This window comes from Anoplopoma fimbria, chromosome 14, assembly GCF_027596085.1.
Source record: "Anoplopoma fimbria isolate UVic2021 breed Golden Eagle Sablefish chromosome 14, Afim_UVic_2022, whole genome shotgun sequence".
NCBI classification, from domain to species: Eukaryota; Metazoa; Chordata; class Actinopteri; order Perciformes; family Anoplopomatidae; genus Anoplopoma; species Anoplopoma fimbria.
The window spans coordinates 19,399,636-19,427,278 of NC_072462.1; the positions used below are offsets into that span (position 1 = coordinate 19,399,636).

Consider the following 27,643-nt stretch of genomic DNA (forward strand, 5'->3'; position numbering starts at 1 on the left):
CTGGTCGATAATGACCCAGAGTCAATGCGTTTACGTCTCTCACTTGTTTGTAAAGTAAATGTCCTCTCAATGCCTCAGGCTTTTGTTCGTAAAATCAATATGTTGCCGGCAGGGTCACAGACACTGTCCTTCATCTGCTGAATCCCAAACTAGTCCCAGAGGTGCTGTTCTGGAGCTAATATCTGACCTTTGACCTCCCTTGACAGGGGAATAAGAAAGGAGACTCACTAAATCATGGTATTATTGTTGCATTGCAAAGATAAACTAACATGCTGATGGAATCTGGCAGTCAGCTGCTGCCTGTTTCAGCCTATTTGTCCTCTAAATATTACACGCTCTCAAGCCGTGATCCAGTTTCTTATTTGAGCTACAAATATCATCAATTTTGACAAGATGGGCAAACAAAAATAAATCCAGCCCGTCTGTAGAGGCAAGCTGGCTACTAGATTGCAGATTTACCGCAAGTGTGTGTGTGTGTGTGTGTGTGTGTGTGTGTGTGTGTGTGTGTGTGTGTGTGTGTGTGTGTGTGTGTGTGTGTGTGTGTGTGTGTGTTTGTGTGTGTTTGTCTGTGTGTGTGTGTGACAACAGGGCGAGAGCATGGGGTGATGAGGACTATCCTCTGGTGACCTCAATGTAGATGACCAGTGATGGCCACAACATCACCTCAACAGTAAGTCATAAATTCAAACTCTGCCACACAAATTTTGCAACATCCCTGGCATTTAATTCTCCCCTCTCAATCTACCCTGTTTCCTCAATATATATCTACAGTACTATCAATACTATCAATATAATCTACCTTTTTTTTTTTTTTTTTTTTTTGTTGGATGACATAATAAACGGAGGACAAGAACAAAAGCAACAGCAGCAGGAATTTCTGAGCTCGCTAGAGACGATTGTTCTCACCATCTTTCTCTCCATTATTATCATCATGACGGTGTTTGGCAACCTGCTGGTCATGGTGGCACTCTGCAAGGATAGACATCTGAGGTGAGCCTGTCTTTAAAAAACACACCTCCAGGTTCTGCCTGTTACCTCAACAAAAATAAAGGAAGCTACATGTTCAATAGCATGAAATACCTATTGTATACTGATTTCACGTAATTCACTTGAAACTTTGTGGTATACTTTGGAAAACTGTTGACGTTAAAGTCAGATGTGACTTTAATGAAACAAGAAACTAAAACAAAGACAGAAAACCAGGGCATTTCTTTGAGAACACTTAAAAAACACACATGTATCTTGTAAAGTATTCTGTGGAAACAGTGTCATAATAACACATGCTTTGGAACAAACTCACATTACAGATATCCTTTCCTGAAAAAATCTTTGACTGGACAGGTAGATTGGTAGCCAAATGTGACATTTCATGACTTGCCTAAAATCTAAGTCAAACTACTACAAAACTACTACTGTTTTTGATCTATACATGTAAAAATTTGAAAAAACAGACATCAGTCAGGCTTCATGTAAAAAAATGCACAACAGGACACTTGCCAGTCCCTTCATATTTCTGAAAAATCACACTGACAGCCGGCAAACTGAAAAGGAAGCACCTTTAAAGGTTAGAAATGCAAGCTTATTGCAGTCATGTGAGACATGATGGCACAGAACAACATACAGTACACCGTGAACTTCTACTAAACTTTTGATGCTGACTTGTTACTCTACTTTCCCCTCAGAAAGAAGAAGACTAACTACTTCATTGTGTCGCTGGCGTTTGCCGACCTGCTGGTTGCGTTGTTGGTGATGCCCTTCGCAGCGATTGAGCTGACCACTGGTCAGTGGCGGTACGGAGAGATATTCTGTCTGGTCCGAACGTCCCTGGACGTCCTGTTGACCACAGCGTCCATACTGCACCTCTGCTGCATTGCGCTGGACAGGTTTGTGTATTTGAATGTGTGAGAGAGAGATGATAGAGGGTAGATTTGAACCTCGTTCATAAGCTTTCTAGTGTTCAGCATGTGTGTGTCTTACTCCAGGTATTATGCTATCTGCTGCCAGCCGCTGGTCTACAGACACAAGATGACCCCAGTCAGAGTGGCAGTGATGCTCAGTGGCTGCTGGATCATCCCCACATTCATCTCCTTTCTACCCATCATGCAAAGCTGGAACGCCATCGGCATCGAGGACATTGTGAGTCCTCAGCAGCTAAAATGGGATTTCAAAAACGATGACACAGTAATAAGCTCAAAAGCAACTGCTGGTTACAATATTATTATAAAAAAATGTATTGCAGCCCTGCATAAATAAAATATACTGTATATTTTACCAAAGTATCTCACATGAGAGTTAATATACATCCCTTAAATGCCTAAAAAGAGAGATGTTCTTTCTATGAGGGCAAATGCAGCATAAACCTTTCCAACCTAATACTCTCTGTTTCTAATAACGTTTTCCAATTCCTTGAACAATGACACACTAATGCAGTGATCACAAAACAATTCCAGTCCCTGCGGAGGCTCTCTTGCTGCGAGCAAAGACAGCACTTCAACAAGCATTTCCTGCTGGTCTGGATATGTTTTGGCGTGAGGGTATTTCAGAGCTGCCTTGAAATGAGCTGCAGGACTCCCAGAGGCAGACGAGGATAGATGAATTTATTCAGCCAGAGTTAATGAAATACTCTTTTCTCTGTCTTTCAGCCTGGCAACATCCAAACAACAATCTTTTTTTTTTTTTTTTAAGAGCTGGCTGGATGTAATGAAGTCATATGTCACAGACAAAATTGCATAGAACTTGTTATGACTTGTGTCTGCACATTTAGGCCAGGTTTTTTGTCTTTTGGTCTTTTTGTCTTTCTCTCAAAAATTCAAAAAAATTCCATTGCACTCTTTTTCGGCCCAAAAAAGGAATCGTTTGAAATTGTAACTTTCTCTTACTCTAGCTGTCACAAAGCCACAGGAACTGACTGACTAATACTTGTGACACAAGTTAAACGATACGGTACAACATGTCAAATTGGTGTTAACTGTGTCTGTTCCATTTCCAACAAAGACAGAATGAGACTTCACGTTCCTGGTGGCATGGTAATATGAAACCAAGGGGGCTCGTCTCTCTCTTAGCTTTGAAACCAGAATTACTCAATATGTGTTTTATCTGAATTAAATGTGCCTAGGTTAGGATTTTATTGCTTAGCCTAGCAGTTACCCTCCTAAAAGTTAAAAGGGAGGGTAACTGTGTCTGTTCCATTTCCTTACAGTAAAGTAAGGTGTTATTAGTTTGATGATGATTGTTGTTTTTGTGTCTGTGTCTCGTTTTCTTTCCAGATTGAGGAGAGGCACGCCTTGGCAGGAGGCTCCAACGACACCAGCTGTGTGTTTCTGGTCAACCGGCCGTATGCCCTGATCTGCTCCACTGTGGCCTTCTACGTCCCGTTGGCTCTCATGGTCCTGGCCTACCAGCGGATCTACGTCACCGCCATGACCCATGTGCGGCAGATCGAAACACTACAGCGGGCCGGCTCTGCTCCCGTCACCGGGACGACTCCAGTTATCACCGTGAGGTCCTCCACTTCCTCAGATCCATCGGAGCACTACCGCCTTAGGACAACAACGAGCTCGTCCTGCTCAGAGCACGCTCCTATAGCGAACAGCCGCATGCGCGTTGAGACTAAGGCGGCAAAGACGCTGGCGGTTATAATGGGTTGTTTCTGTCTATGCTGGGCGCCATTTTTCATCACCAACGTGGTGGACCCTTTCATCCATTACTCAGTGCCCTGGCAGCTGTGGACAGCGTGGCTGTGGCTCGGGTACATTAACTCAGGGTTGAACCCTTTCCTGTACGCCTTTCTGAACCGGGCATTTCGGAGGGCGTTTCTGGTGATTCTCTGCTGTGGGGATGAGCGGTACGCACGGCAGGGGAGCTACTCCTATGGACACACCCAGAGGGCGTATTCGCCCGCATCGGTCAACGGGACGTCTATGGCATTGAGGTAAACACATGGTAAAGATCTGCACCTGTACATGTTTTGGGTGAATATTTGAAAGTGTACATGGTGTGTTTGTTTTCCTGCTGTCCTCCATCAAAGAAGAAATCAAGACCTCAGGCAGGAACCAGGTTAATTTGTCTTCTCTCACAAAGAGAGACAAATGTGCATTAACTTTGGACCAAGTGCCAGTTGGCGGTTGGAAAATCTGTTCTATTTGTATTCGTCCGTCTTTGATGCACTCCACTGTAAAATTGAAAAGAGAATGACAGATTGGACTGTTGTTTGTTCCTTTGTCAATCTATTTGACACAACATCCTAATATTAACAACACTAGTGCAGTGCCCGTTCGGAGCGCGTGCGCTTTGGGAGCGGGCCAATCGCTTGGCTCCCTGCCCCGGACATGCTGCCGGGAAGAGTTTGGTTGTATTATTAGTATATCCAGCATCCAGCAGAAAAAGTTACTTGCTGGATGGAAAAGTCAATGACCTGCAAAGCCCCAGTTACAGATAACATGATCAAATCCACAGAGCCATGAAGCTCCGCCCCCGCTTCTACAAAAAAGTGCTGTTCAAGTCTATTAATATCAAAGTTGTCGCCAGTCCAAATTGCGCCAAATTCGAGGGAGCACTCCACGGGGTCCACAGAAAAACAGCCACCAAGTGTGAAGTAGATCGGAAAAAAGCTGTTCAAGAGCTATTTGAAGGACACACAGAAAGACAGACGGACAGTCAGGCAGAGATGTCTTGCTTTACAATTTAGATTTGTGCACTTGCAGATATTTCAAAAGTAAGGCCAGTTAGGCTGTTGAACTGCAAAAGTCATGGGCATCACATTTGTCACCTCAAGATGACAAACTTTATAAATTACTGATTGGTGGCATATATTAGGGTTACATTCAATTTCTGCCTTTTTGAAGACATTTAGATTATGAAAACATAATTTGATTTAGTTTCAGTCATCTCTACATCCTATGGATCATAGATTGGTCATTCATTGGTGGTGCATCAAAAAACAGCAGCTAGACAACATATCATGGCTTGGATGCAAGCCATCCTCTTCTTTGAATTAAGTCATCATTTCTCATTTAGGCCATGTGTCGTACCCTAATGTGTAAATAATAGATGTGAACAGGCTGTGCCTTCTCTACAAAAACATGTTCATGGTTAAAGCAGCTGTGGTGCGCTGCAGATGGAACATTTTACCAGAAAAAAAAAGGAAAAGTGCCCTCGACTCATACTTTTTTAATTAATTTAATAGTCGAGTCATTCCATTTTGGAGCATAGTGTGTACTTGTATTATAAAAATGAGGCCTGCTCATGATCTGTGTCATATGCTTTTCTTTCTATCATGTCGATTAGGAAATGTGATCGAAGCTGAGCTGTCAAGATAAAAATTCAGGCTATAGCACAGATTTACCCACACTCGTGCTTTTACTCATTTTAACTTATAAGCATGTACGGCAATAAGGAACTGTAAGAGTAGAAGCTGGGGAGGTGGATGGCGTGATAAGCCAGCAGAGACAGTAATAACATAATGTAGCTTGTGGAGTTATAAACCAGCAGCAGTAGCAATTTAACAATCAGACAACATTCTGGGGTCATGCTACAATCTTTTGTACAAGGAAAGGTGCAATGGAACGGTCATACAAGTCAAAATTACAAATTACAAGTCGAAAACTCTGGTATGATCCTTCAAGTCTCTGTAGATGGAAGTCGTTACTTCAAGGTCAGCATTCCCAACTTCCGATCTAAATGCGACCAAGTGCATCTGCTCGGTAAAACAAGGACGCCTGCAGCAAAGTGATGTTAGTAAGGCAAGTATCTCAGCTTCACGGCATCACTGTGCTGCAGGCATCCATGTTTTCCCAAGCAGATGCACTGGGACACATTTAGATCAGAAGTCTGGAGAAAGACTGACTTGAAATTATCGACTTCTAATTTGCAATGGATTGCAGCATCAGTCTGCAGAGCCTTGAACTGAACACTGTACATGTCACGTGTGCAAATTGAACCAAATAGGACAAAGCGCAGAATAACAACTGTATTGCCTTTGTATTTATTGCTTTTATAAAGCCCTCAGTGGGTAAAACTGTGACCTAAATACAATGCTTGCTGTCCTGAAAGTAAACCCAATGTTGCTTTAAAAAAATATGAGCCATATCAAGTTGTTTTCTTGAGCTTATAGTCATGTGAGGTGTTGAACTTCAGGGAGGATAGATTCAATTTTTCCAAATTTGTCTTATTTCACAGATTAATTTGAATGATAATGAATGATAACACAATGATAGTCCAACATTCGTTTAATTTGACAGCTGGTTTTTCTGCTGACGTTAATGGTTGTGATTTAGTTGACGTCTGTGTTTGTGCTCCCCTTCCAGTGGGGATGATGGAGGAGGTGACCTGCTTGTGTCTGCACTGTTTAACTTTTACACAAGTACTTTACTGCTGGAGAGACGAGGCATACACACTTGCAGGCACAAACACACAGTCACACACACACACAGCTGACAAATTCATTTATACCAATACAAAGCAAGCATTTAAGTGAGACATTCTGAAATTCTGAAAATCTAAAAGTCGTGCATGCAAAAACACACATAGAATGCTTTGTGTGTCAGTGTTTTTGTTGTAGTGTGTGTTTCCATGGTGTCTTTGTGGATTTTTTTGGGCTGTCTGCCTTTTTTGTTTCCTACACACAACGACAAACTGTTTTAACTCCAATCTGATGTCCTCTCTTAAAATCTGTCTCGCACAGAAAACAGACTCAGACAATAAGATTAAAGCCTGGAAACTAAAAAATACTGGAAACTAAAAAATACTGGAGGAATCCTGACGAGTCATTTTGTCTGTGAGCTCTAGTCTGTGCGTGGATGGTGTATGTGTCCGTGTGGGTGTTTCTCTATAGTGCAGTTTATTACAAATAGAGTCTTCTGTTTTTTGTATTTATTCCTGTGTTAACGCGATTTTGTGCACACTTGACAACAATCTGTCAGTTTTTAAGACCTGGACCCATAACAGGCCGATTTGTTCTGTAAAGACCACCATTTGTCTTCAAAGAATGCTAGCAGCCTTCCTGCATCTTACAAAACAGTTGTTTCGTCGCTTCATTCCATGGTCAGCAATAGTTTCTCCTGAAGTCTGACCACAGATGAATAACATTTGTCTCTTGGTCATTTTGGTCATTTTCAGCCAGTGACCAAGTTTCACACCTCTGCGAGTTGATTTCAATAAAAATGAGCAGTTACTGCCTACAGGGAAGAAATTCAACACAAAACTTGTTACTTTGGGAAATAGTCAGCACTTATGACGAATACAGTATACACAATTTGTATCAATAAGGATACATATTTAGAACCACCAGTATAGTCCTATAAGATGAAAATGAACACAAAGCTTTCTAGTTCCTATAGTTTTGAGGACAGTTTCAATTTGTAGCTGTAAAATTCTTGAATTTTTAGATGAATCTCATTTACTTTTTTCAAAGGTTCTTAAACATAAAAATGGTTCGTGAATTCTGGCTTATGACTCATTTCCACACTCCTGCTCTGCTAACAAAATGTGTTCATGGAGGAAGCAGCGCTGTTGTGATCTTTTTTCCACTCTGAAAATCCTGAGGCCGTTTTCCTGAGTGGACCTAACAACAAACACATGCTGTCGACACTCACAATCAACACTATGCTCCAGCAGTGGACAGTAGACACTTGTTTGCGTTTAGAGTCATAACAGAGATTTTGTGTTGTGCCCAGTGGAGAAAGTAGAGAAGACATTGAGATAATCTGAAACAGGTTAAAGCTGTTGAGTAAATATCGTCGTATTATCCCCAGGGGCCTTGTATTGCTCTAGAAGATAGAACATGAGTTTATGGTCTCAATCGCTAGTTTCAAGTCTTCTTTGATTACAGCATGTTCATTAAGTAGATTATGATCCCATATAAAGCAGGGTATTCTTCAGGGCTTGACTACCTTGTGATTGACAGGTCGTTACCTAGCCGTTGTCAGGTTTGGGATTTTTCCATGTTATTCCACCCCCTCGTGTGACTTCTGAATGCAAAAAATCAAGATGGAGAGGCTAAAATATCAAACTCTGGGCTTCAAAACCGTATCGTCCACAAACCAATGGGTGATGTCACGATGACTACGTCCACTTCTTATATATACGTTCTATGGTTGTGTATCATTGGTTATATTTGCGGCAAAATGAATATATTGCACCATATTGGTGGCAATAAATTGGAACTTAACTTAATTATCTGCCAGCACACTCTTGTTATCAAGGTCAACACAGTTTTGAAATATCAAACAAGTTGTTGGAAGATTTGCTACTTTCATAACCTGGGTTCTTCCCATTACTACATGCTGACCTTTTAGGAAAGTCCTCCTCAGAGGTAACTTATTGTTGTCGGACATGTTGAAGATCTTGTGGTCCTGGTGTTTTTATATGTGGCCGGCGAATCTTCTGAAACAAGTTAATTCTCACTTCTCTTCTGATCATCTGTAGTTTCTCCGTGACTCTCTCAGCTCCGTCATCTTACCTCCTTCAGAGCAGCTGACATCAGTACTTAAAACAGTGTGGGCTGAACGTGTGAGCTTCAACTCAAAAATACAAGCATAAGAGTGATTCAAACAAGAGTGAAAGGTGTTAAATGAGAGGTTGATACAGTCTAAATGTGCACTAATCAGACCCAAGATAAGAAATTAGCTGCCTTGCTTTGAGAGGCAAACCTGGACACATGCACATTTCGGTCCTATATAACAAAGAAGCATGTAGTTAAACAGTTAGGGAGTCCAGGAAGGGCTATTATAAAAACATTTCCCCCTTAACTGTCAAGTGTATGGTAAGAAAAATAACAAGCTACAAATCAAAATGTCCAACTCTTCCTGTTACAGTTAATCAGCTTTAGTGTGATCCGTCCTGAGTTCACCTTCGGCTCTGCATGGAAATTTTAAGTCCTATTGAATTCCAAAAATACACTGTTATCAGTCCTGTACAATCAGTGTGATTGTTATGTGGTTTAACTTTCTGCAAGTTAATGCCAAAGCAAAGCACGGCTGTTTAGCGATTTGAAAACAGCAGAATTTGGAATCTCACTGGAGCGAAGGTTCCTGTGGGAGGTGACGAGTACGATGATTCTTTGGGTCAAGACCCTGCCGCCATGCTCAATCAATGCTGTTTACCAATCCTGAAGCTGTCATGTTTTGATTAAGATATGCTAGAGAATTCAGCTCCATATATGGAAGTTCTGAAGCAGGCAAAAAGACAAAGGAGCAATGTTTGCAAAAACGCAATGTAAAACATCAGTGGAAACGAGAAAATAATGAAACCAGAAAGGTATTAAACACAATGTATCTGATTGTTGGGTTGTATTAATGGGGGAATCCAGTGATTTTTAAACACACAGGATCAATTTGCTAGTCAGAAGAAGTCTTCTGTGGCTCTGGAGGAGCTTTGTTAAGTCCGGGAATTCAACCCCAGTGATGAACAAGCCTGTGTTGTATGAACGGGAGATGTGGAGTTTAGAAGATGTTGGTATTTACCAGGCAGGGGGTCTAAGAAAAAGATACTAACACGTTTCATTATGGGAAATGTAGGATCCAGGTTTAAGGTGGCAGATACTAGGGACCAAAGGTTCGGATATTTAAACTTTATTATTTTATTTTTTTCAAGTTATCCGAAGTCTTAAGGCTCCAGCTCTGGAAGGATATTGGAGGAAAGAGAATCCGAACGAAAGACTAAGCTGCTAATTCTCCTTTTGGAGAATAGTGTTCCAAAATAGAGCCTTCTATTCGGAACCTTGGTTGAGGATGAATTGTTTCATCCTTCAGGACTTTGTTAATTTGTTAATGAATGGTTGATCACCTGTTGCTCTGACATGGTTTATCCTTCACATCAGCAGGATGGTGCAATCTTGCTTTTGCCCAGAGTGCCGGAGACATGCAATGTCAAAAACATTAAAAAAAAACTCCACTTGCATTGTACAGGCTGCAGCCCATGTTTTGAGCATGTTTTGTCGATCACGGACACTTAGTTTAGACAGACAGGCCAGAGAAGTGTAAACACTCCAGTCTGTGATTTATTATGAGGCTTATATGATTTATTATTGTTTGATTGAAACCCCAAATCCCCCAGCTGCTCCTCTTTGCATCACATTTTTCTCCCTCTGTCTTTTTTCTTACCCAGAAGATTTTGATCTTCAGTTACTTTTTGTCCCTGCCTCACATCTCTTGCTTTAAAAAAAGGAATTACTGTTTACCATAATTTTTTAATTCTAGAACAAAAAGATAAAAAAGGAAAAGAAAGTGAGAGAATAAAACGTTTAAAACTCACATCTGAATGATAATAAATAAGCAACATAATAAAAGTTGTTGGTGTTGGTGTTTTAGACTCAGTTTAGATGTTCTGAACTCATCTGTGATTCTAAATGACACTCATCTCTCCCTCAGTCTCTTGGCTCTGCTCTCCTCTGTAATAGAAACGTGGTTTCCTTGGTGATAAATTGGACAGTAGAATGGACCCACCTGGGCAAATCAGCTCTTTTAAATTCATTGAGGCAGTCTTTTTTTCTGCGAGGGACAAAAGGCTTGCTTTGTTTTTCGTGCTTTAAATATTATTTTGGGCTAAAGACCTTCTGGGTGTTGGTTCACTGATTTGACTCGGGCTCAGCTCCACATTTAGATAGCCGTTATACATATGGGAAATGTAAATACAGAATATCAGTAGAACAAAAATCTCAACAAAAACAATATTTATTCAGCTAGTATCTGTTTGTGCTATCAGATACTGTGTTGCATAGAACAGTCAAGAATTAAGCACAATTACAATAGTCTTTTTGTCATGGAAAACTCGTTGAGTAGGAAAAACACAGGTGTAAATTATGAAATGAATGATGGCTGCATTCCATTTAGCTGCTTTAGTTTCAGGAACCTGCTTTTAAAAAAATCTCATTGTTAATGTTAGTAGCAACACCTGTGCAATCTTACAATGAAGTCAATGTCCGTGGCCTATTGAACCTACAATAATTGTTTCTTTGGATACTTGGTTGGATACAAGCTGTAAACACTGACACCAATATTCACTGTCCTTTTAGCTCTGGTTTTGGCCTCTACTAACTCCTGAGGGAAATAGTTGTCGCTTCACCATTAGCTAACTGTGTCTGTCTGCCATTTGGTTCTCATTGCTAAAATATAACAACAACAAAAAAAGAGTGAACCACAGAGACTGCAGGACAGAAAAAACAAAACAATGAGCTGAAAGATGCTAAAATGCTCCATAGAGCTGAGAGGAACTGCAGGTCATTTCTAATTGATTTCAAAACATTTTGAATAGAAACTGCATGAATTTGCCTCAGCTGACTGTCAGCCTGACACAGAGATACTACTAAAAACAACACAGAGAAGGAAAGTAATTCCTAATTTCATTTCAGCACATTGAGACATTGTGATTGAATTTTGCATCAGATCTCTTGCCAGGCATCTGATGGGGCTTCTGAGGACTTACACTATCGCGGTTTCCCATCTTTCTGTGAGCACACTAAGTCCCTCAGCGTTCCCTTTACAAATGCTGAAGTACCATGCAACTTTTCTAGCAGATGTCATCAACAACCCTGAGGAAAATAAGAGCATAACTACTGTATATGTGATGATGAGTAAGGGTGTGATCACACCTGCGAACAGTCCAAACGATTCTGGAAATGTCAGCTTTGTTGCATTTTGTTGTGTATGGTCTCTTTTGGTGCTGACGGACTTGTTTTTAGAAGACTAGAACTTGTTGGCAATACTCAAATGACTCACAAGCAGTTGATTTACATCCTGCCAGTTTAGATAAACGAATGTGTTGTAACAAATCTGATGATTCTTTTTAATTCTGCTTAACTTCCCATGCATGAGCACCTGCTGCTAATCACATCTTCTGCCACCCTTTTTGGGGTTATTTCCTGTAGTTGGAGTGAATCACATGTTCTTTTCAGTTATTTTGTTGTTTTAAAAAAAGAATTGACAGCTGTGTGTATATGTTTATATATAGAGGGAAATAGTCAGGCCTCCATTATAATATAAAGTATATGTTCAACTTTACAACAACAAAGTTGAGTTTCAGTGGTGTTGTAAAGTCAACGTTTACCTGCTGACCTTGTTTTGGCTTCAGGTGAATCACATACTTTTCATTTCTACATTTGCTCAAAAGAGAGCAAAACAATGGATTTGTGTCTGATACAAACGGCACAACGGCTCAGTTTAAATCTGTCATAAAAACTGGAAGTCGGCATGTGTGTTGTGCAGCAGAGCTGATATTGAATTCAGATTCTTCAGATTTGTTTTGTTCATTTGTTTCCACTTATCATGTGTTTCTACTTTAAAATTTCCCCAAAGGAGCAATGGCGGTATAATTCAGTTCAGTTAAGTTCAGAATGTTTTTTTAGGAATGCAGCCATTTGAACTTTAAGCTCGACATCTTAAAGTGCTTACAAATAGATACATCTTCTAATACATTTTTTGGATGACCCGCCATATCTCATGTTAACTTTTTGTATTTATTTGACAGAAACTGCAGTTTATTGATGATTTTTGTTTATATAATCATCAGGCTGGCAATGGCCTAAACATGAAGCAATAAAGCATGAATGTCCTTGTGCAGTCAGACTGCAGTTGAAGCCAAACTGGGTCACCTCATGAATTTGATTTCCTACATTACTCTTTATCATTATCAGTACACACTCACTTTGAGCTCACATAGTTTTTATTAAAATTTGATCGTATATATTATTAGCAACAGCTGGATTTTCTTTCTTATTACACAAGTCAGATATTTACATACTGAATTTAGCTTCAGCCATCTGCTGCTGGTTGCTGAGCTGCTCCACTCTGATGTTACACACTTGGCTGAAATGCACATCAGATGGAGCCACTGAAGAGAGAAAGAGCACTTCTTATTTACTTTCTTCCTCTCTGTGATTTTTTTGTGTGCTGTAAGCCCTCCGTTGAACCAGACATTTAAGTTTTTTGTGAAAATTGTATTGCCTCAAGTGTCTTTTTTTTCTATTTGTTTCCTTAGCAACAGCAAGCAGGTAGGAGAAAATGATGAGCAGTTTTGTGAAACTCATGGGTTAGTCATCAAAATGGGTCACAGACCGATTTCACTCTAATGCACTTGATAGATAAGAAATAATTAAATCTGACAGCCTTTAACCTAAAACAGATATATCACTTTGTGAACAAACATCTTTGATTGAAAGTAATACATTTGGTTTCATGATATTCATTATTCCATGAGTCTTTTTTTCTCCAGAAAAGAAGGCGTTGTTGTCAGATTATAATTAACACAGTATAAATCATAATAAAACCTCGTTCAGCTATGGCTGTCGAGAAAGTATTCACAAACTCAGAGGACTGCTTGCTAAATTTAGATTTTGCAGATTTTGAGCCTTTAAGATATTTGTGTTAAAGGGGAATTATGCTCATTTTCGTGTTCATACTTGCATTTTGTGTTTCTATGAGGACGTGTTTACATCCTTGTTTCGAAAACACATTATTTTTCTCATACTGTCTGTCTGAATATAAATGTATTCACCCTCTGTCTGAAACGCTCTGTTTTAGCGCCTGTCTCTTTAAGACCCCCCTCAAAGCCCAGTCTGCACTTTTCCTTAGTGACATTGCTAACATTAGTACATGATGTTGCTGCAGCATCAAAAAAATTAAGAAGTAGATGCTCCAAGAAAAAGTACTAAAACCATAAAATCACAGAAAATCTGTTAAAAAGTGAAAAATAAATAAAAATACACCAAAACATTTTATTTCGAAAAAAAAGGGGTGAAATGTAAAAGCTCAAATTGGGCATTGTTCTTCTACTGTGACTATATACCTACCCATTATATGCTTATTTTTAGCGAAATGACGATTAGAGGAAGGTTAGAAGGAAAAAATATTGTGACAAACTTTATAATCTCTGCTATCAAAAATATATGTTTTTAAAAACATTGATCTTCAGAAATTTGGTTAGATTTTCCTTTTATCAGAAGTTAGTGGCAGGCAACCTTTCTGTAGAGAGCATGGATGCATACCAAGTCAGTGACAAGGCTTTGTGTGTGTGACTGAGATTGTGTATGTGTGTTTGATTGACAGACAGATAGTTGCATATTTTTTGTCTGAGGTGCACAGTGCTGATGGGCCAGTAGTTCTACAGTTCTTAGAGCTCGGTCCAACATTCTGGACAGCCAGATAAAGCTCTGGCTCTACGTCGCAGTGATTTGAGTTTAATTGAGTTTTATTATATAAAAACAACCTTCACCCTCGAGTACAGATAGACATAGCAATTGGATTTCTGATGAACCTACTACATAAAATATGACAAAAAAATATGTCTGTGTAAAATAAAAACAAAATTAATACAATTGTTGTTGAGACGGTGAAGGCCTTTCACTGTTTTACCATTCAAATTAGTTGATTGTGAAGCAAATAAAGGAAGTGATGAATAACAGCAGTAGCTCAATGCGTCAAATTTAGCTTACCACAGCAGCACAGCCACAATAGTTCTGACTAACACATAAAGAACCGTACAAATCAAATCGAATTACTCTTAGAAAACTTTGGAAAATAGTTCAGGTGATGGCATACAGCTTGTAGTTAATGGTGTAAAAACCTACCAAAGCACCGGGACAAGCTTTGAGAAGTTCATCCAGTCACAAGGTGAAGTTAGGTTAAATAATGTGGCAAAATTTCAGCAACCTAAAAGGACATATTGTTAAACTCTAAGTAACAAACAAATGAGCTTTCATTTTGACACGCACACGTGCAGACAGGCAGACTTACAGTGTCTAAAAATGAAGCAACATCTCACTATCAGCTCCATCTCAGAGAAGGAAGTGAGGTGGTTTAACATCAGGGATGAGGGGAGATCAGGTGCAAAATTCCATCAGATAAAATCATTTTTATTCGTTTCTAGTAAAAACAAGCTCTGTGTGAAGAACGGTAGGGATTTCCTTTGTTTTCTTTAAAGCCAGTGCTTGCTATATGACGGGAATCTGCACAGACACACAGAGACAGCACTGGAGCTGTGCGATATGGACAAAATTATCGCATCAGTTTATTGAAGAACCACTTCAAACAAATAGACTGATATTTTTCCGGTGAGCTGCATAACCCTACAAATTATGATTTAGATGTTTCATCTTAATTATATACCCTAATTTTTGATCTCATTTCATAATATCCTAATTATTGTTTTCTCCTGTTTTAGAATCTTCCAGCACAGCATGACATAACTGTAAGATTAGCTGTAGATACTGAGATTCAGATTTAGAGAAAAGAACACTCTTTTAACCCTGTGTGACCAGAACAGAGAGTCAACGTTATATACTTGCCTGTAAGTAGCTCATAGAAATGTCTGTGTTGAATTTATTTCTTTTAAGATCTGTCGGGAGATGGTGTTGGGCCATTGCATGGAAATTTGTCTTTGTTCAGAATGGCTGCCATTGCATCATCCAGAGTAAAATAACAGAAACATGAAACACAGAGGATTTTCTGTCCTGGAAACACAGAGGATTTTCTGTCCTGGAAACCCAGATCATTCTCATGAAAGGAGCTGCAGAACGCCAGTGTTGATTGCTGCTTTAAGTATGCCGTTTGTGGTTCGGTCGGTCAGGCAGTGTCAGTGTAGTGATCCTGGAGCTCCGACTTCAACATATGCATGTACATTTTTCACCAAGTGGTCATTTTTTTTTACATTTTCCGAGAACCAAAGACACTCCAGTGGAGCGTCTCAGGTTTCTCAGAGCAGATTTTGATGATAGAGAAGGAATTCATTTTACACTTTCACCACTGTTTGGATTTTTGTGTTTGTTTGTGTTCTGTGCTCAGCCTATCCAGAGTTTTGGGTTTGTTTTAGTACACTGTCTATTTATGAGCTAATGGTCTGTTGTGTCCCTCAATGTTTTCATTCCGTTTGGTCTCAGCAAGAATGACTCCAGAATTTTGGGAACAAAAATGTCTCTAAATGAGGTTGGCCTGGATGAGAGCAGAAGATGAGCTCTTAAATTACCACAGGGAGAAAAAATAATTTCAGGGAGGAGGGAGGAAGTGACATTGTTTATAGAAGTGTGTAGAAAGAAGTAGAAGTAAAAGAAAAATCTGGGTCTCTAAAAGCCTGTGATGTACAGTATAATTAATATGGCCGAGTGTCCGCAATCTAACATGTCCTCTCCATTACCACCGGAAGAATTTATATATCAGAGTTGAGTGGTTCTGCTTCCTGTTTCGGCCTTGTTTTGAGGAAAGTGTTTCAACAGAGTTCAGGTGTTTCAAAATTTTAAAATTAGATCCAGCAAGCTTGAATTTGGACTCCCAGCTGACCCGTCCAACATATTTGTTGTACTGGAAATGGTGTAGTCCTTACTGGCCCAGATACCAGGGTGTCTTCATGAATTCACGCTGCCAATTAGCTGATGAATTTCCCTTGAGTGCCAGAGCTGTCCAAGCAATGCTTTAGTCTGTACTTCGTTCTGTGCTACGTTCTATTTATGCGTGAGTCAGTGTTAAGGCAGAAGTTAAAGTCTTTGGTTCTTCATTTTATTTGATAAACGTATTTGGACATTTATCAGTTTGTCATTGATAGCATGTGTGTTCAGACTGGAGTTTACATAGTGTACAATATGCCTTCTTGCTTTGGTAAATGTTCAGAGTTTGTAGTTAAAACATGTGAAACCTGCAGTATCTCGTAAGCTGGTTTGCTTAGAAAGAGCAAAACCAGCTCCTCCAATAACATCCTCAGTGTTCCTGTGGGAAAATGCACCTTATCTTCCTCCCCATCAGCATGCCGTCCTCCCCACTTCAGCCCCCAAAGCGAGGAGATAAGAGGGAAATCTGATTATTTAATGTCCCTGAAAGATATTAGTGCTAAATTAAAGGAACACAATCGTCCTCTGTATCTCGTGTCGATCTGTCCTAAGGTCATGAATACAGATCATATGACAGGACAGCGTTGTTGTTTTGTGACTGAGAAGGAGACAGGGAATTTTCCCTAATGGAGTGTTGTACGAAATAGAAATATGAAAGGGTGCATGGTGCGTGACTTTTCAAGGGTTTTGAAAGCAACAATAAGATATACTTGAGATAGTATAGTCTATAGGGAAAGATTGATCAAGTCGATTGTACATACGTGTTGTTTCTTGGCACAATAACAAACACAATGTGGTTCTCGTAAAAAAAATAAAAAAATATGGATCAGTCAGGATTGCAGTGTCTACTTTATAATGTTTTGGGATCGGGATTCCATGAGCATAATGAAAGGTTTATAAACTCGCAAGTGAAGGATGTGCCTCTAATAATTAAAAGCTTTTGTATTTAAAAAAAGCTGAATATAATTTGTTTGTTAAACATCAGAAGCAGTAAATTTAAACAGAAAACAAACACTAAAGAAAAACAAAAACAGCCTGAAGCAGAAGAGACTATTGACAACACACAGGCCTTAGAGGAAACGACCACACACTCAAAAGATTGTGTAAACAAAAACTAAAGCATCAAATACAGTTTCAAAAACCTCCTCTGAAATGCCTGCTGTCAGTTTAAATCCCCTCTTTCCCCCCAAAAGAAGTAAAAATCCCCATAAAAATCAGTTCAAGGAGTCAGAATTTTCTCTTTTCTCACAATCTTTTCCCAAAGCATGTAGCTTTTTGAGTGTGTTTTGATCTACTGTTTCAATTTGTCAGGGTGGAATTTTGCCACAGATCAAACTAACTGACGGATAACAGCAAATCTGGCAGCACGTAGGTGCCACATGCAGTTATGAAGAGTAAGTTGAATACATGACCTGTACTGGGCTGTTTTTCAACGTGGTTTTTTTTTTCTGAGAGCTGCCTCTCAGGAACTAAGGCATGTTTCCAGTGAAAGATCTCGAGTTTGTGGATTAAAGAAATTGTAATAAGTGGCCTTGAACTTTTTTAAAAGTCATTGGATGGCATTGATAGTACAGGAGATTTCTATTGATTCAAATATTCTTTTTTATTATTTCTTGTCAAACGTGCAAGAAGAGCAGTTGGTGTATCTGTTTACGGCACAGCCGAGCAAACCTGCATTTTTATTATAAGAAAGTCAATCAATAATGATTGATTTCCTGCTGCACACTGCATGAGTCAGTTTTCACACAGCGGACAGTAAAGTCAGTTTTTCTTGCTTTAGGAGTTGGAGGTGTGCAGTACATAACAGCTCACTGTGCTGTCACTCCCATCAGTGCATCACTACCTGCAATATTTTTTTAAATGATCCAGTCTCAGAAATGACCTAAATGACTATGTCTTGTTATGTGAACACATTTTTAAGAACAGTCACGGTTAATGCTAAAGTAAAAGCGTGGTTGGTGACAAATACAAAACATTACATTTATTGTGGCTGCTTCAGCAATAATATGAAATGATTGGTTTGCATAACCAGTAATTTAAAGGTTCAGTGTGTAGAATTTAGTGGCATCTAGTGGTGAGGTTGCAGATTGTAACCAACTGAAACTTCTCTCATGTGCCAAGCATGTTGTCGAACTACGATGACGGACCCAAAAGGGCAAATGGCTCTATCTAGAGCCAACGTTTTTTCTGTTTTAGGCTATAGCAGAAACATGGCGGTGCAACACGGGTTTGATTTGATTGGTTTATTATACACTAATGAAAACATTCTAATTAATATCATATTCCATCTCTACCAAATATCCCCCTAAATCCTACATACCTGACCTTTTATCCAGCTGTGACACTGCTGTGCGAGAGTGAGCAGTTAGCAGTGAGGCTGGAAGCAATGAGATCAAATTAAAAAGAGTAAAGGCTGGATTACACACTGCATCATATCCTGTGAATTTCACGTGTGAGTGAAGGCAATTTAAATCCAGTTCGGGAGTAGCGGACTCCACCACTCAACCACAATGAAAACTGCTATATGAAGAGGTTATTACTGAACGTAAATAGATTTGTTGCAGACTATAAATAGTGTCAAAAATGTGGTTTCATATTGCGAAAAATCTAACACAAAATTGTAAACAGTTTGAAACAGCTCTGCTTTCATCGCCACTGCTGCTTATCGTCTCCGAATAGAAACAGAAACATATTTGTAGATTCCCATGAGAGAAGCTAGTACCTCATTTGTCTTCTTCTGACCAGGAGGGAGACTTCGCTGTTCCCTCCCACTTTTTATTTTTATCATTATTGACAGCTGACACAACCTCACAAAACGTGTCACTGCCATCAACATGATAATGGGAAATGACCAAAGTGCACTCATTCTCACCTTACCTTTTTCTCCCAATTGGACAGTAAAAAGCAAGACAGATTGGAGGAGACACATGAGGGAAAGCTCTGCTGGGCGTTGACTGAAATGTAGCCCTTCTTCATAAAACTGATGTTATACCATTTGATTTAGCTTGTGGGAAAATTCCAATACTCTCTTTGTCCCACTTCTAACTCTGGGAATGTTCTTTTATGGGAGACTGTTAACACTTTTTTTTTTTCTATGCTTCGGATAAAACTTGCCAAATTGAAGATGCCAATGTGGTTAAAAGCCACTACAATGAACGCCAGAGGTAAGATATGTGCAGTGAATGGGACTCTTATATTAAACGCACATGTGTTTGAGTGTCATATATCATCTGATATACGTATTCAAAACATCTGCTTCAGCCCATACCGATAGATTTAAGGTTTACATGTTTGTTAACATGTTTGTGTTTTGCTAATTAATAATACTGTATAAGTAAGTCTGCAAAGTGACCTGCGTCTCAACTGAATGTGAATTAATTTGTGGTGATAAGAAGTATAAACAACAGCTTTGCTCTATGAGCGGTTTATTAGGGTTTTGGTCAGACTGTAAATATGAATTTAAATGTGAGTCAATCTTAAGCTGAAGGATGAATCTGAATCCAAAATGCCCCCAGATGTTAAGGAAAGCATTAACTTAATGATGCTAAATAGAAGCATGAATTTGTTTATCGCTGAGTTAATGTGGCTTTGATCTTCATCCCTACAAAGATGCTGCATCTAGTCTTCACATAATGCCGTGCAGGGTCAGATCTCTGGGTTAACCAGGGATTTGTTATGCCTCATTAAATGAACAAAAAAACAAATCATTTGCAGAAGGGTCTATTTGAGGATTTCTGCATGGCAATTTTATTAAAATAAACTCAATAAACTTCTAATCTTCCTCAAGGCAGTTGGGACAGCTGTTGGCAGACGCTTGTTGTTGACTTGAATTCACTCTTGGTGCCTCCAGATAGAAGTCCTTACAACTTAAGATCTTGGCTGATGATTTTCAGATTCAGATTTTTTTGCTCCAGTATCCAGGAGGTAATAGTTGTCTGTACATTTCAAACAGGAACTGCTAGTAGCCAGAGCAGCATGATTATGTCATGATGCAGATGTGCTAACATGCAAAAACATGGAGGTGTACTGAGGTTTAAGTCAGCTGAATACTGGATGACACAGCCGTGTTTATCCTCACTAACTTTTTTCATCGGTTTCAACAAAGCTAGTCGTTCAGTGTGGAAAAAAAGCTTGACTTGAAGCACAGGTGTTATTTTTCCCTCATGATCAGATACTGATTATTGCAAGATACATATTATTGCTCGGCATGAGCGAATTGAGCAAAAGTATTTTAGGGTGACTGCGTAACATCTGTCCATAGATGAAAAACAGCCTGTAGGTTAACCCTGGGCCCATTTACACTTAAATAATATCTTGCCATAGCAGATTTTTCTTTCTACAAACCAGGACATGGACATTGCCAGGTTTATGTTTCTTGATTACACATGTAAAACAAAAGTGAAAATAAAGTTAAAATCCAAACTGTCAATCAGTCTAAATATCAGTGAATGAGCTTTTTTATTGTATAAAATATCTATGCATAATTATCTTTATCATTTGCAGAGTTACTTCAACAATGTGCGTTTCAACCCTCCTAAAACTCATCCTAAAAATGACATTCGTATACAACTAATAAGCATGAGTTACTATGATTTGCATCTGTAAAATGTTCATATTTAGTGTCTTCCAATCATTTTCCCTACAAGATTCATGCATGGCAACTCAGTAACTTTTCAACTGATTTTGTATAGCTCAAAATCATTAATCACAAATTTGCCTCAGAGCGCTTTTCAATCTGTTCATAAACTACATCCTCTGTCCGGGGATCCTCACATCGGCACAAGAAAAAGTCCCCTAAAAAAACTTTAACAGGGGGAAAAAAAGGAAACCTACGGGAGAGCAACAGAGGAGGATCCCTCTCCCAGAATGATCAGAAATGCAATAGATGTTTTGTGTTCATAATGAACAACATAACTGAGTTACAACACATTCAATGCATATAACATAAATGATTCATATAATAAGAGTATTAAGCAGAATAATAATGGGAAAAAATGAATACTATTTATAGTAACCACTCAGTAAAGGTCAAGGAAAGATTGTGGTCTTGGTTCAGTATTTAAAGTCCTCTCAAGTTAATTCCAAATCATGCTGACCTTCTCTCTACATATTTTTTTTTTCTGACCTTTGAGTTTCAGTGTCCTAATCCAAACCACACCAGGGATGCAAGACCCTAACCACAGTTTCATGTGTTTTTCCACTCCACCCCAACCCAAACAAAACCTCCTACATTGGAACAAATTGTGCTGTTTCACAAAAATACGTTCCTCCATTACATTGTCAATGCAAATTGATCCTTTTTATGGAGCAAGGTTACATTTTTGTTGATTATTTGTAATCTGAATGCTTGTTCCCCTCAAATTTTCTCCTTGGTATTATCTAATCCTGATCCTTCCCCTGGTGGCTGTAAGCAGTGTCATCCACGACTGTGTGAAGGAGAGACAGACAGAGTGTGTTTAGATTGTAAACACATACGCTGTCCAGAAAACAGTGGAGTAAAAGTTGCAGAACATTTTCTGTTTATACCCCTACCCCTCCACCCTCCTCACCCTCCTCACCCTCCTTACCCTCCTAACAATCCTAACCCTTCACATGGGACTGAGTGTGTGCATTGGTGTGAGGGTGTGTGGTCACTGTAGTGAATGGTCTGATAACAACTTGCTATTCACCGGGACTTACGAGAAGGAATCCACACAGACTTCCGTTCCGGTGTGTGTGTGTGTGTGTGTGTGTGTGTGTGTGTGTGTGTGTGTGTGTGTGTGTGTGCGTGCGTGCGTGCGTGCGTGCGTGCGTGTGTGCGTGCGTGCGTGCGTGTGTGTGTTTGTTTTTTTGTTTTTTCTAGTATTCCCATGCTCATGCGGTCATACAGTCTTCACACAGACGGATAGATTGCATAAATCCTTTACAGTAAAGGAGTTTTGCCACTTCAGGCTAGTTTAGGGCTCCTGTTTGTACTGGGATTGAGTGTCAGGTTTAGTCAAGGTTAATTCACAGTTTAACAAAAGACACACTTTGCACTTTCCTCTCCTGAGGAATTCAAAACACTGTATGTACCAATTTACATTTCCCAAAGTTTTCTGTTACAATATATAGCGCCTGTGTATTTATAATACTTGACATTAACTAAAACTATCAAGGCTGTATAACCACCAAAACATCATGGACAAATATCCATTCAGATTTTAAACAAATACATTTCAATCAGGAGAGACCATTCAAATGAGGAAAATATAATAATTTATTATTAACAGATGATATGTGATGATAAAGTCTTGACAGAGTCTTTGGCGTTTGGACTCTACAGGGAGATTTGTTATCGAGGGGTGTCTGCCCTGAGCAGCAGCAAGATAAATCCCCTGTGGAGTCCAGACACTGGTGGTGGCTGATGAGGCTTCTAGATTGATGAGTTGATGAAGCTGATGAATCTGCGAAGATTGGGCGGAGATGGCAAGGTGGAGGGGCGCGTAGCAGCAGCATGAACGTACCGAAAGTAGAGAGACAATCACATTTAAAAAGAGAAAGCAGCAAGATGATAGGCTAACGATGTAATTGTGTCACTGTGCTATTGGATTGAGGAGACCCGCTGATCTAAACAGCTGATATCATGATTGACAGCCCCGAACAATGACAGCGAGGAAATCATGAGTGAGCATACGTGAGGAGAGAATGGCAGATGTATGAGAAATAAACTACAAGACTAAGCATACGAGAGTATTGTCTTTCTGGCTGAACTTACGCCATAGCTTCATTTCTATGCTGTTTTTCTGGAACTCAGCTACACCTACTCAAAGTAATGCATTACTATTCTTTGAACACACCTAAATAATTTGTATGTACACTAATCCACGTTATCATGAGCCGGGAAGGCTGACGTAGTTTAAAGTTCACTGAATAACTCTCTTTCTCTTTTTCAGATTGTCCTTTCTGCCAAATCGGAGTTACAGCGACAACGGGCGGACGATACTGGCCAATGAGCAGGAGTCCCACGACTCTCTTGGACCACTATGAGGAAGTCTCCACAGAGCTGTGACATCATCAGCTGATGTGTGGGACCTTTGAGTCCGCTCAGAGACCAAGACTTCTTGGCCTGTGTAATCTCAACAGTCTACTGTGAACTGACCAGAGACTGAAGCTGAGATTATCTCACCTGAATATTCACTGTATGATCCAGATCCTTTCTTTACATCTCTGTTGATCATGTCCAGGGTGAGAGGCACTATTGCTGGCCATCAGATAAGAGCAGAAGGTCAGATCTGACTCTTGGTGACTCAAAATTAGATTAAAAAATGAACCATATTGGTGCAGAACTAAAGCACTACCTGCATCCATGGACTGAAACACTGCCAATATTTTTCCAGGCTCTCATTGTAAAACCCAGAAAACTGTTCTTCTCAGTCGGACATCTGGATCACAGGATGTGAAGATGAAGTCAAAGGTCAAGCGCCACGGATTTCAGAAACCACAGCAGACTACATGCCAAACTCAGGCTAAAACGATGAGAGAAGCAAGAGGCCTCTTCTGCTTTTAAACCTCTATTATGGCATCCCTGCATAGTTATAACAGAGGTGTCTGCCTCAGGTGACTGCAGGTATTATAGGATTAAAGTTCAGCTAATTGTAGAGCTGTTTGTCTTGTGATTTACCAGCATTGACAGCACTCTGAAACGGCTGAATGTAATGTCAAAAGTACACGTGTTTTTTGTATCCTTCATTTCATATAGGTGTAAACAAACCACCAGTCTGGCAGTTTGAAGTGATGAAATACAGCATCATATAACACCTTATCATTGACCTTTGTGATGAAACACTTGCCTAAACCTTTCATGGCACATAAAATATTGTTGCACTTTCCTCTGGCTGAAAGTTTAAAATGTGTTAAATGTTGTTCAAGACCCATCAATGATGTATTGTTGGTTTGGTAGTAGAGCTCCACATCAAAGCTTAACTGCCAGCTCTTCCTGCAAGGAGAGACAGAGACATTAGTAGGAATTCACTCTTTACTTTTTAGTAAATGAATAAGACATGGTTTAAAAGCACTGAAAGTACATATACATATACAAACAGACATACTGCCATACATTTATCTCAAAAAGTCTGTCTGGTAAGAATCATCATGCAATCAGCACTATTTATTTAAATGCAAATAGAGTGTACTCTGCATGGAAAAAAATCCCACCAGAAATAAATTATATGCAGAATACACCTTGAAACAGGAAGAAGTAGTTTGCTTTTTTCTGACTAAATTACATGTGGCCTGTCAAACAAATGCATAAAAACACAGCAAATGTTTCTTTCCCTTTTTGGGCTCAGTATGAAACGTGAAACCTGCAACTGATGGAGGAGCTAAAAACCACCCGGATACCTGTGATCCTCAAATCAAGTATCTCATAACTTTCATTATTTATGATTAAATAAGTAATAGTCTATTATATATTTTATTATTTTGAAATAAGTAGAAACTTTTTTTGTTCTTGAAAACTCAACACATTTTTCTTTTCCCTTTTACACATCGTTATTGTGTAAACAACAACATATGTAAAGGATAAGGCTGATTATAATTCCCTACAATGTGCCAGTGGGGTTCTACTGACTGGCCCACAAATAAACAGCAGTTAAACTTTCAAAAGAGGCTGATTAATCCTCTAAAAGAGGTAGGCACCGTAGTTTTAGAAAATGTTATTCAGACAGGAGTGAGCTGGAAATTGTCAGGGACTATTTTCAGCCTCTGATGTGCTGCTCTAGTGAGTACTTACAGCAGGACAGTGTACATGGAATTATCATCATAATCAATTGACAAAACTCAAAGTTTTTTGTGGCACATTATCAGCATTTAGGAAACAATCATTTTGCAGTCTTTAAAAAGGGTGTTACTAAATTCAAATAAAATAATAGTAAACTTTATGTTCCTTGGCACATTTGTTTTTCTCTCCAGAGTGAACTTGAAAATGAGAAATCCGAAAAAATGTCAGGAAACAATATGAATATTTTTCTCATTAGACATGATAGAGTATTCAGGTCAGTGTGAATATCACTCAAATTAAGGATTAAAGACTTGTCTGCATCTCTGAGTTGGCTTTTCAAGCAGCATTAAGGGATTTTTGACCACTAGAGGTCAATATTCATTCTCCTTTTAGCTGCGATTTGGTCACTATTTTCTTAACATGCCATTTGTTTGAGCTTGTTTCAGGAAAAAACTAAAATAATGAATAACAAGTTGCTGAAATAGCTAAATACAGCTAAAACTGTTATAAAGCTGCAGTGGGTTTGGTTGCACTAGTCACACACTCACATAACTCAGAGCAATGTGGTTCAAAGGTAGTTTCAATAATGCGTCTAACCCAGATTTAACTCTCCTCCCATGTTTGATGCTCACTTTACATATCTAAACTCTGTTTCTCTCTCTCTGTCTATCACAACATGATCAGGAGATGGACACACAGAGGTGTGATGCCAACTCAGCCGCCTACACTCTGTCATCACATTTTCATATCAATTTCTTTCCACATCTCTGCCTCAGAAAACAACGGTTAACTCATCATCTTTCCTTTTTTATTTTCAATGCACAACCTCAAAGTTCAGCTTCAAAGATGATGAGCTGAATGAATGTCTTGTTACAATGTGACAACTTTTACTAGTCCACTGCGCCCTGTATTTCATCTTTATTGTGAGCGATGGAGATGATGAATAAACAGAGAATTTGACAAGGATGTCTAGTAAAGTTATTCAGCTCTATCAAATGTGGCAAGTCTTTTGAGCCAGGCCAATTTCTCTAGATCTGGATCTAAGTGTCATATTAAGAGTTGATAGAGTATTGTAGTTACAGCTGATTAAACTTGCAGGCATTTATCTATGTATTGGCCACTTGGTTGTAGCACAACAAGCTACATTTACATATCTGTGTATGCTTCTTTACGCACCCAGTAGTTATGGAGGAACCCTATCCTTCATTTAGAGGCATGTTCATGGTCACCTGATGAATGTAAGTTCAAAATTCACAAGTTTTTTGCTGTGTTATTGGTCTTCCCTTATTGCGAAAAAAGATACAATTCCTACTAGGCTGTTTACATAATGTTGAAATGAATATTAAACAGCTAGTTTGTTTGTGTACAATGCATAGAGCTGGCTGAGAACAGACAAGAGGCTGTGTGTTGAATATTCAAAATGTCAAAAGAATGCTCCTAAAACCGGAAGAGTATCGGCTTATCCCTTATATCTAGTCTGAAAATGCCCAATTCAGAAAAAAACCTTATTCAGAATACACAAATAGAATATGTTGTTTACATAACTTGTATCGAATTTGGATATTATTGTCATATTCAGAATAATAGTTGAATATTAGTGCATGTTATCGTAGTCAATTACACTAAAACGATCCAAAGAGCTGAGGCAAACTGCAGAGTCCGATGACTTCTCTTTGAGTTCTTTATGGGTTCATACTACGAGTGATCCCTCTCACATTACACATAGTCACATGATCCGTTGTCAATACAAAAACATTGATTCGTGCAGCTTTGTGGTTTCTTTTTATTTTGAAGATACAGTTCTCCCAAAAATTGTAATCACAAGGTAAACTTACTATGTTTAGCAGAGATTTCAGCTACATCTTTTGGCTTACATCTGAGGATGAAGAGTTAAAGTTTAAACTATCTCCATGCCAACTGAAACCAAACAATAACCAGTTAGATTACATTCCAAAGTTAGATCAAGTTTTGGGTAAACTCCAACTGCACATATCTGGTAGTCTGGTGTGTTTAATCATGACTTTGTACTCCCACAAGTCAATACATTTGCACAGAGAAAACACAAAGTCCTCTCCTACTTTTGTATCATGAACTCCAAAGTCACTTGGCCACTATCTGTAAGGGCCCAATCTCTATATTCAGAACCACTGCCCAGCACCAGTCAATATGGGGAATACTCTCATCTTGTCAACTGATTATTTTAAGAAAATGCATTTTTCCCCATTTTAGGTAAGTGGACTTGACTATTTTAGTCTTTGCATATCTTTCTTTTGATGATTTACACATCTTATCTTGAGCTCTGTCATCAGTAAGACAACATGAACATCAAGCACAGACTAATATTATTCTGTGTGGGCCTGAAACACATTTTTAACGACCCTTTATTACTGTTGGCGGGGGCAGGCGGCGATTACACACAAAGCCCCTCGTCAGGAAGCCTTTTTGATAACAGCAAACACGATTATACCCGATCATTCCCTCCGCCGCTGAAAACAATCCTCGCTCTGATTTGCTTGGTTGATTGGTGCTGACTCCCCTGAGTCTGCTGGCCATTAACAAATCAGGGGAAAAATCCAGAGGAGGAATTCATAATT

The 27,643-nt window shown here is 39.2% G+C and overlaps 1 protein-coding gene across 1 annotated transcript; it reads left to right on the top strand.

The window, feature by feature from the left end:
* Positions 1–647: 647 nt before the first annotated feature.
* Positions 648–26,135, top strand: si:dkey-247m21.3 (5-hydroxytryptamine receptor 4). Its single transcript, XM_054612014.1, has 6 exons — positions 648–670; positions 820–990; positions 1,683–1,883; positions 1,983–2,136; positions 3,267–3,931; positions 23,224–26,135. Exons 1-6 carry the CDS (start codon positions 648–650, stop codon positions 23,315–23,317), a joined length of 1,308 nt encoding a protein of 435 aa, XP_054467989.1. The 3' UTR covers positions 23,318–26,135.
* The last annotated feature ends 1,508 nt before the right edge of the window (positions 26,136–27,643 follow it).

Coding starts and splice junctions, on each gene's coding strand:
- si:dkey-247m21.3 (XM_054612014.1), top strand. CDS start 648: ATGGCCACAACATCACCTCAACA. Junction 671..819: donor GCCACAACATCACCTCAACA/GTAAGTCATAAA, acceptor TTTTTTTTTTTT/TTTGTTGGATGACATAATAA. Junction 991..1,682: donor TGCAAGGATAGACATCTGAG/GTGAGCCTGTCT, acceptor CTTTCCCCTCAG/AAAGAAGAAGACTAACTACT.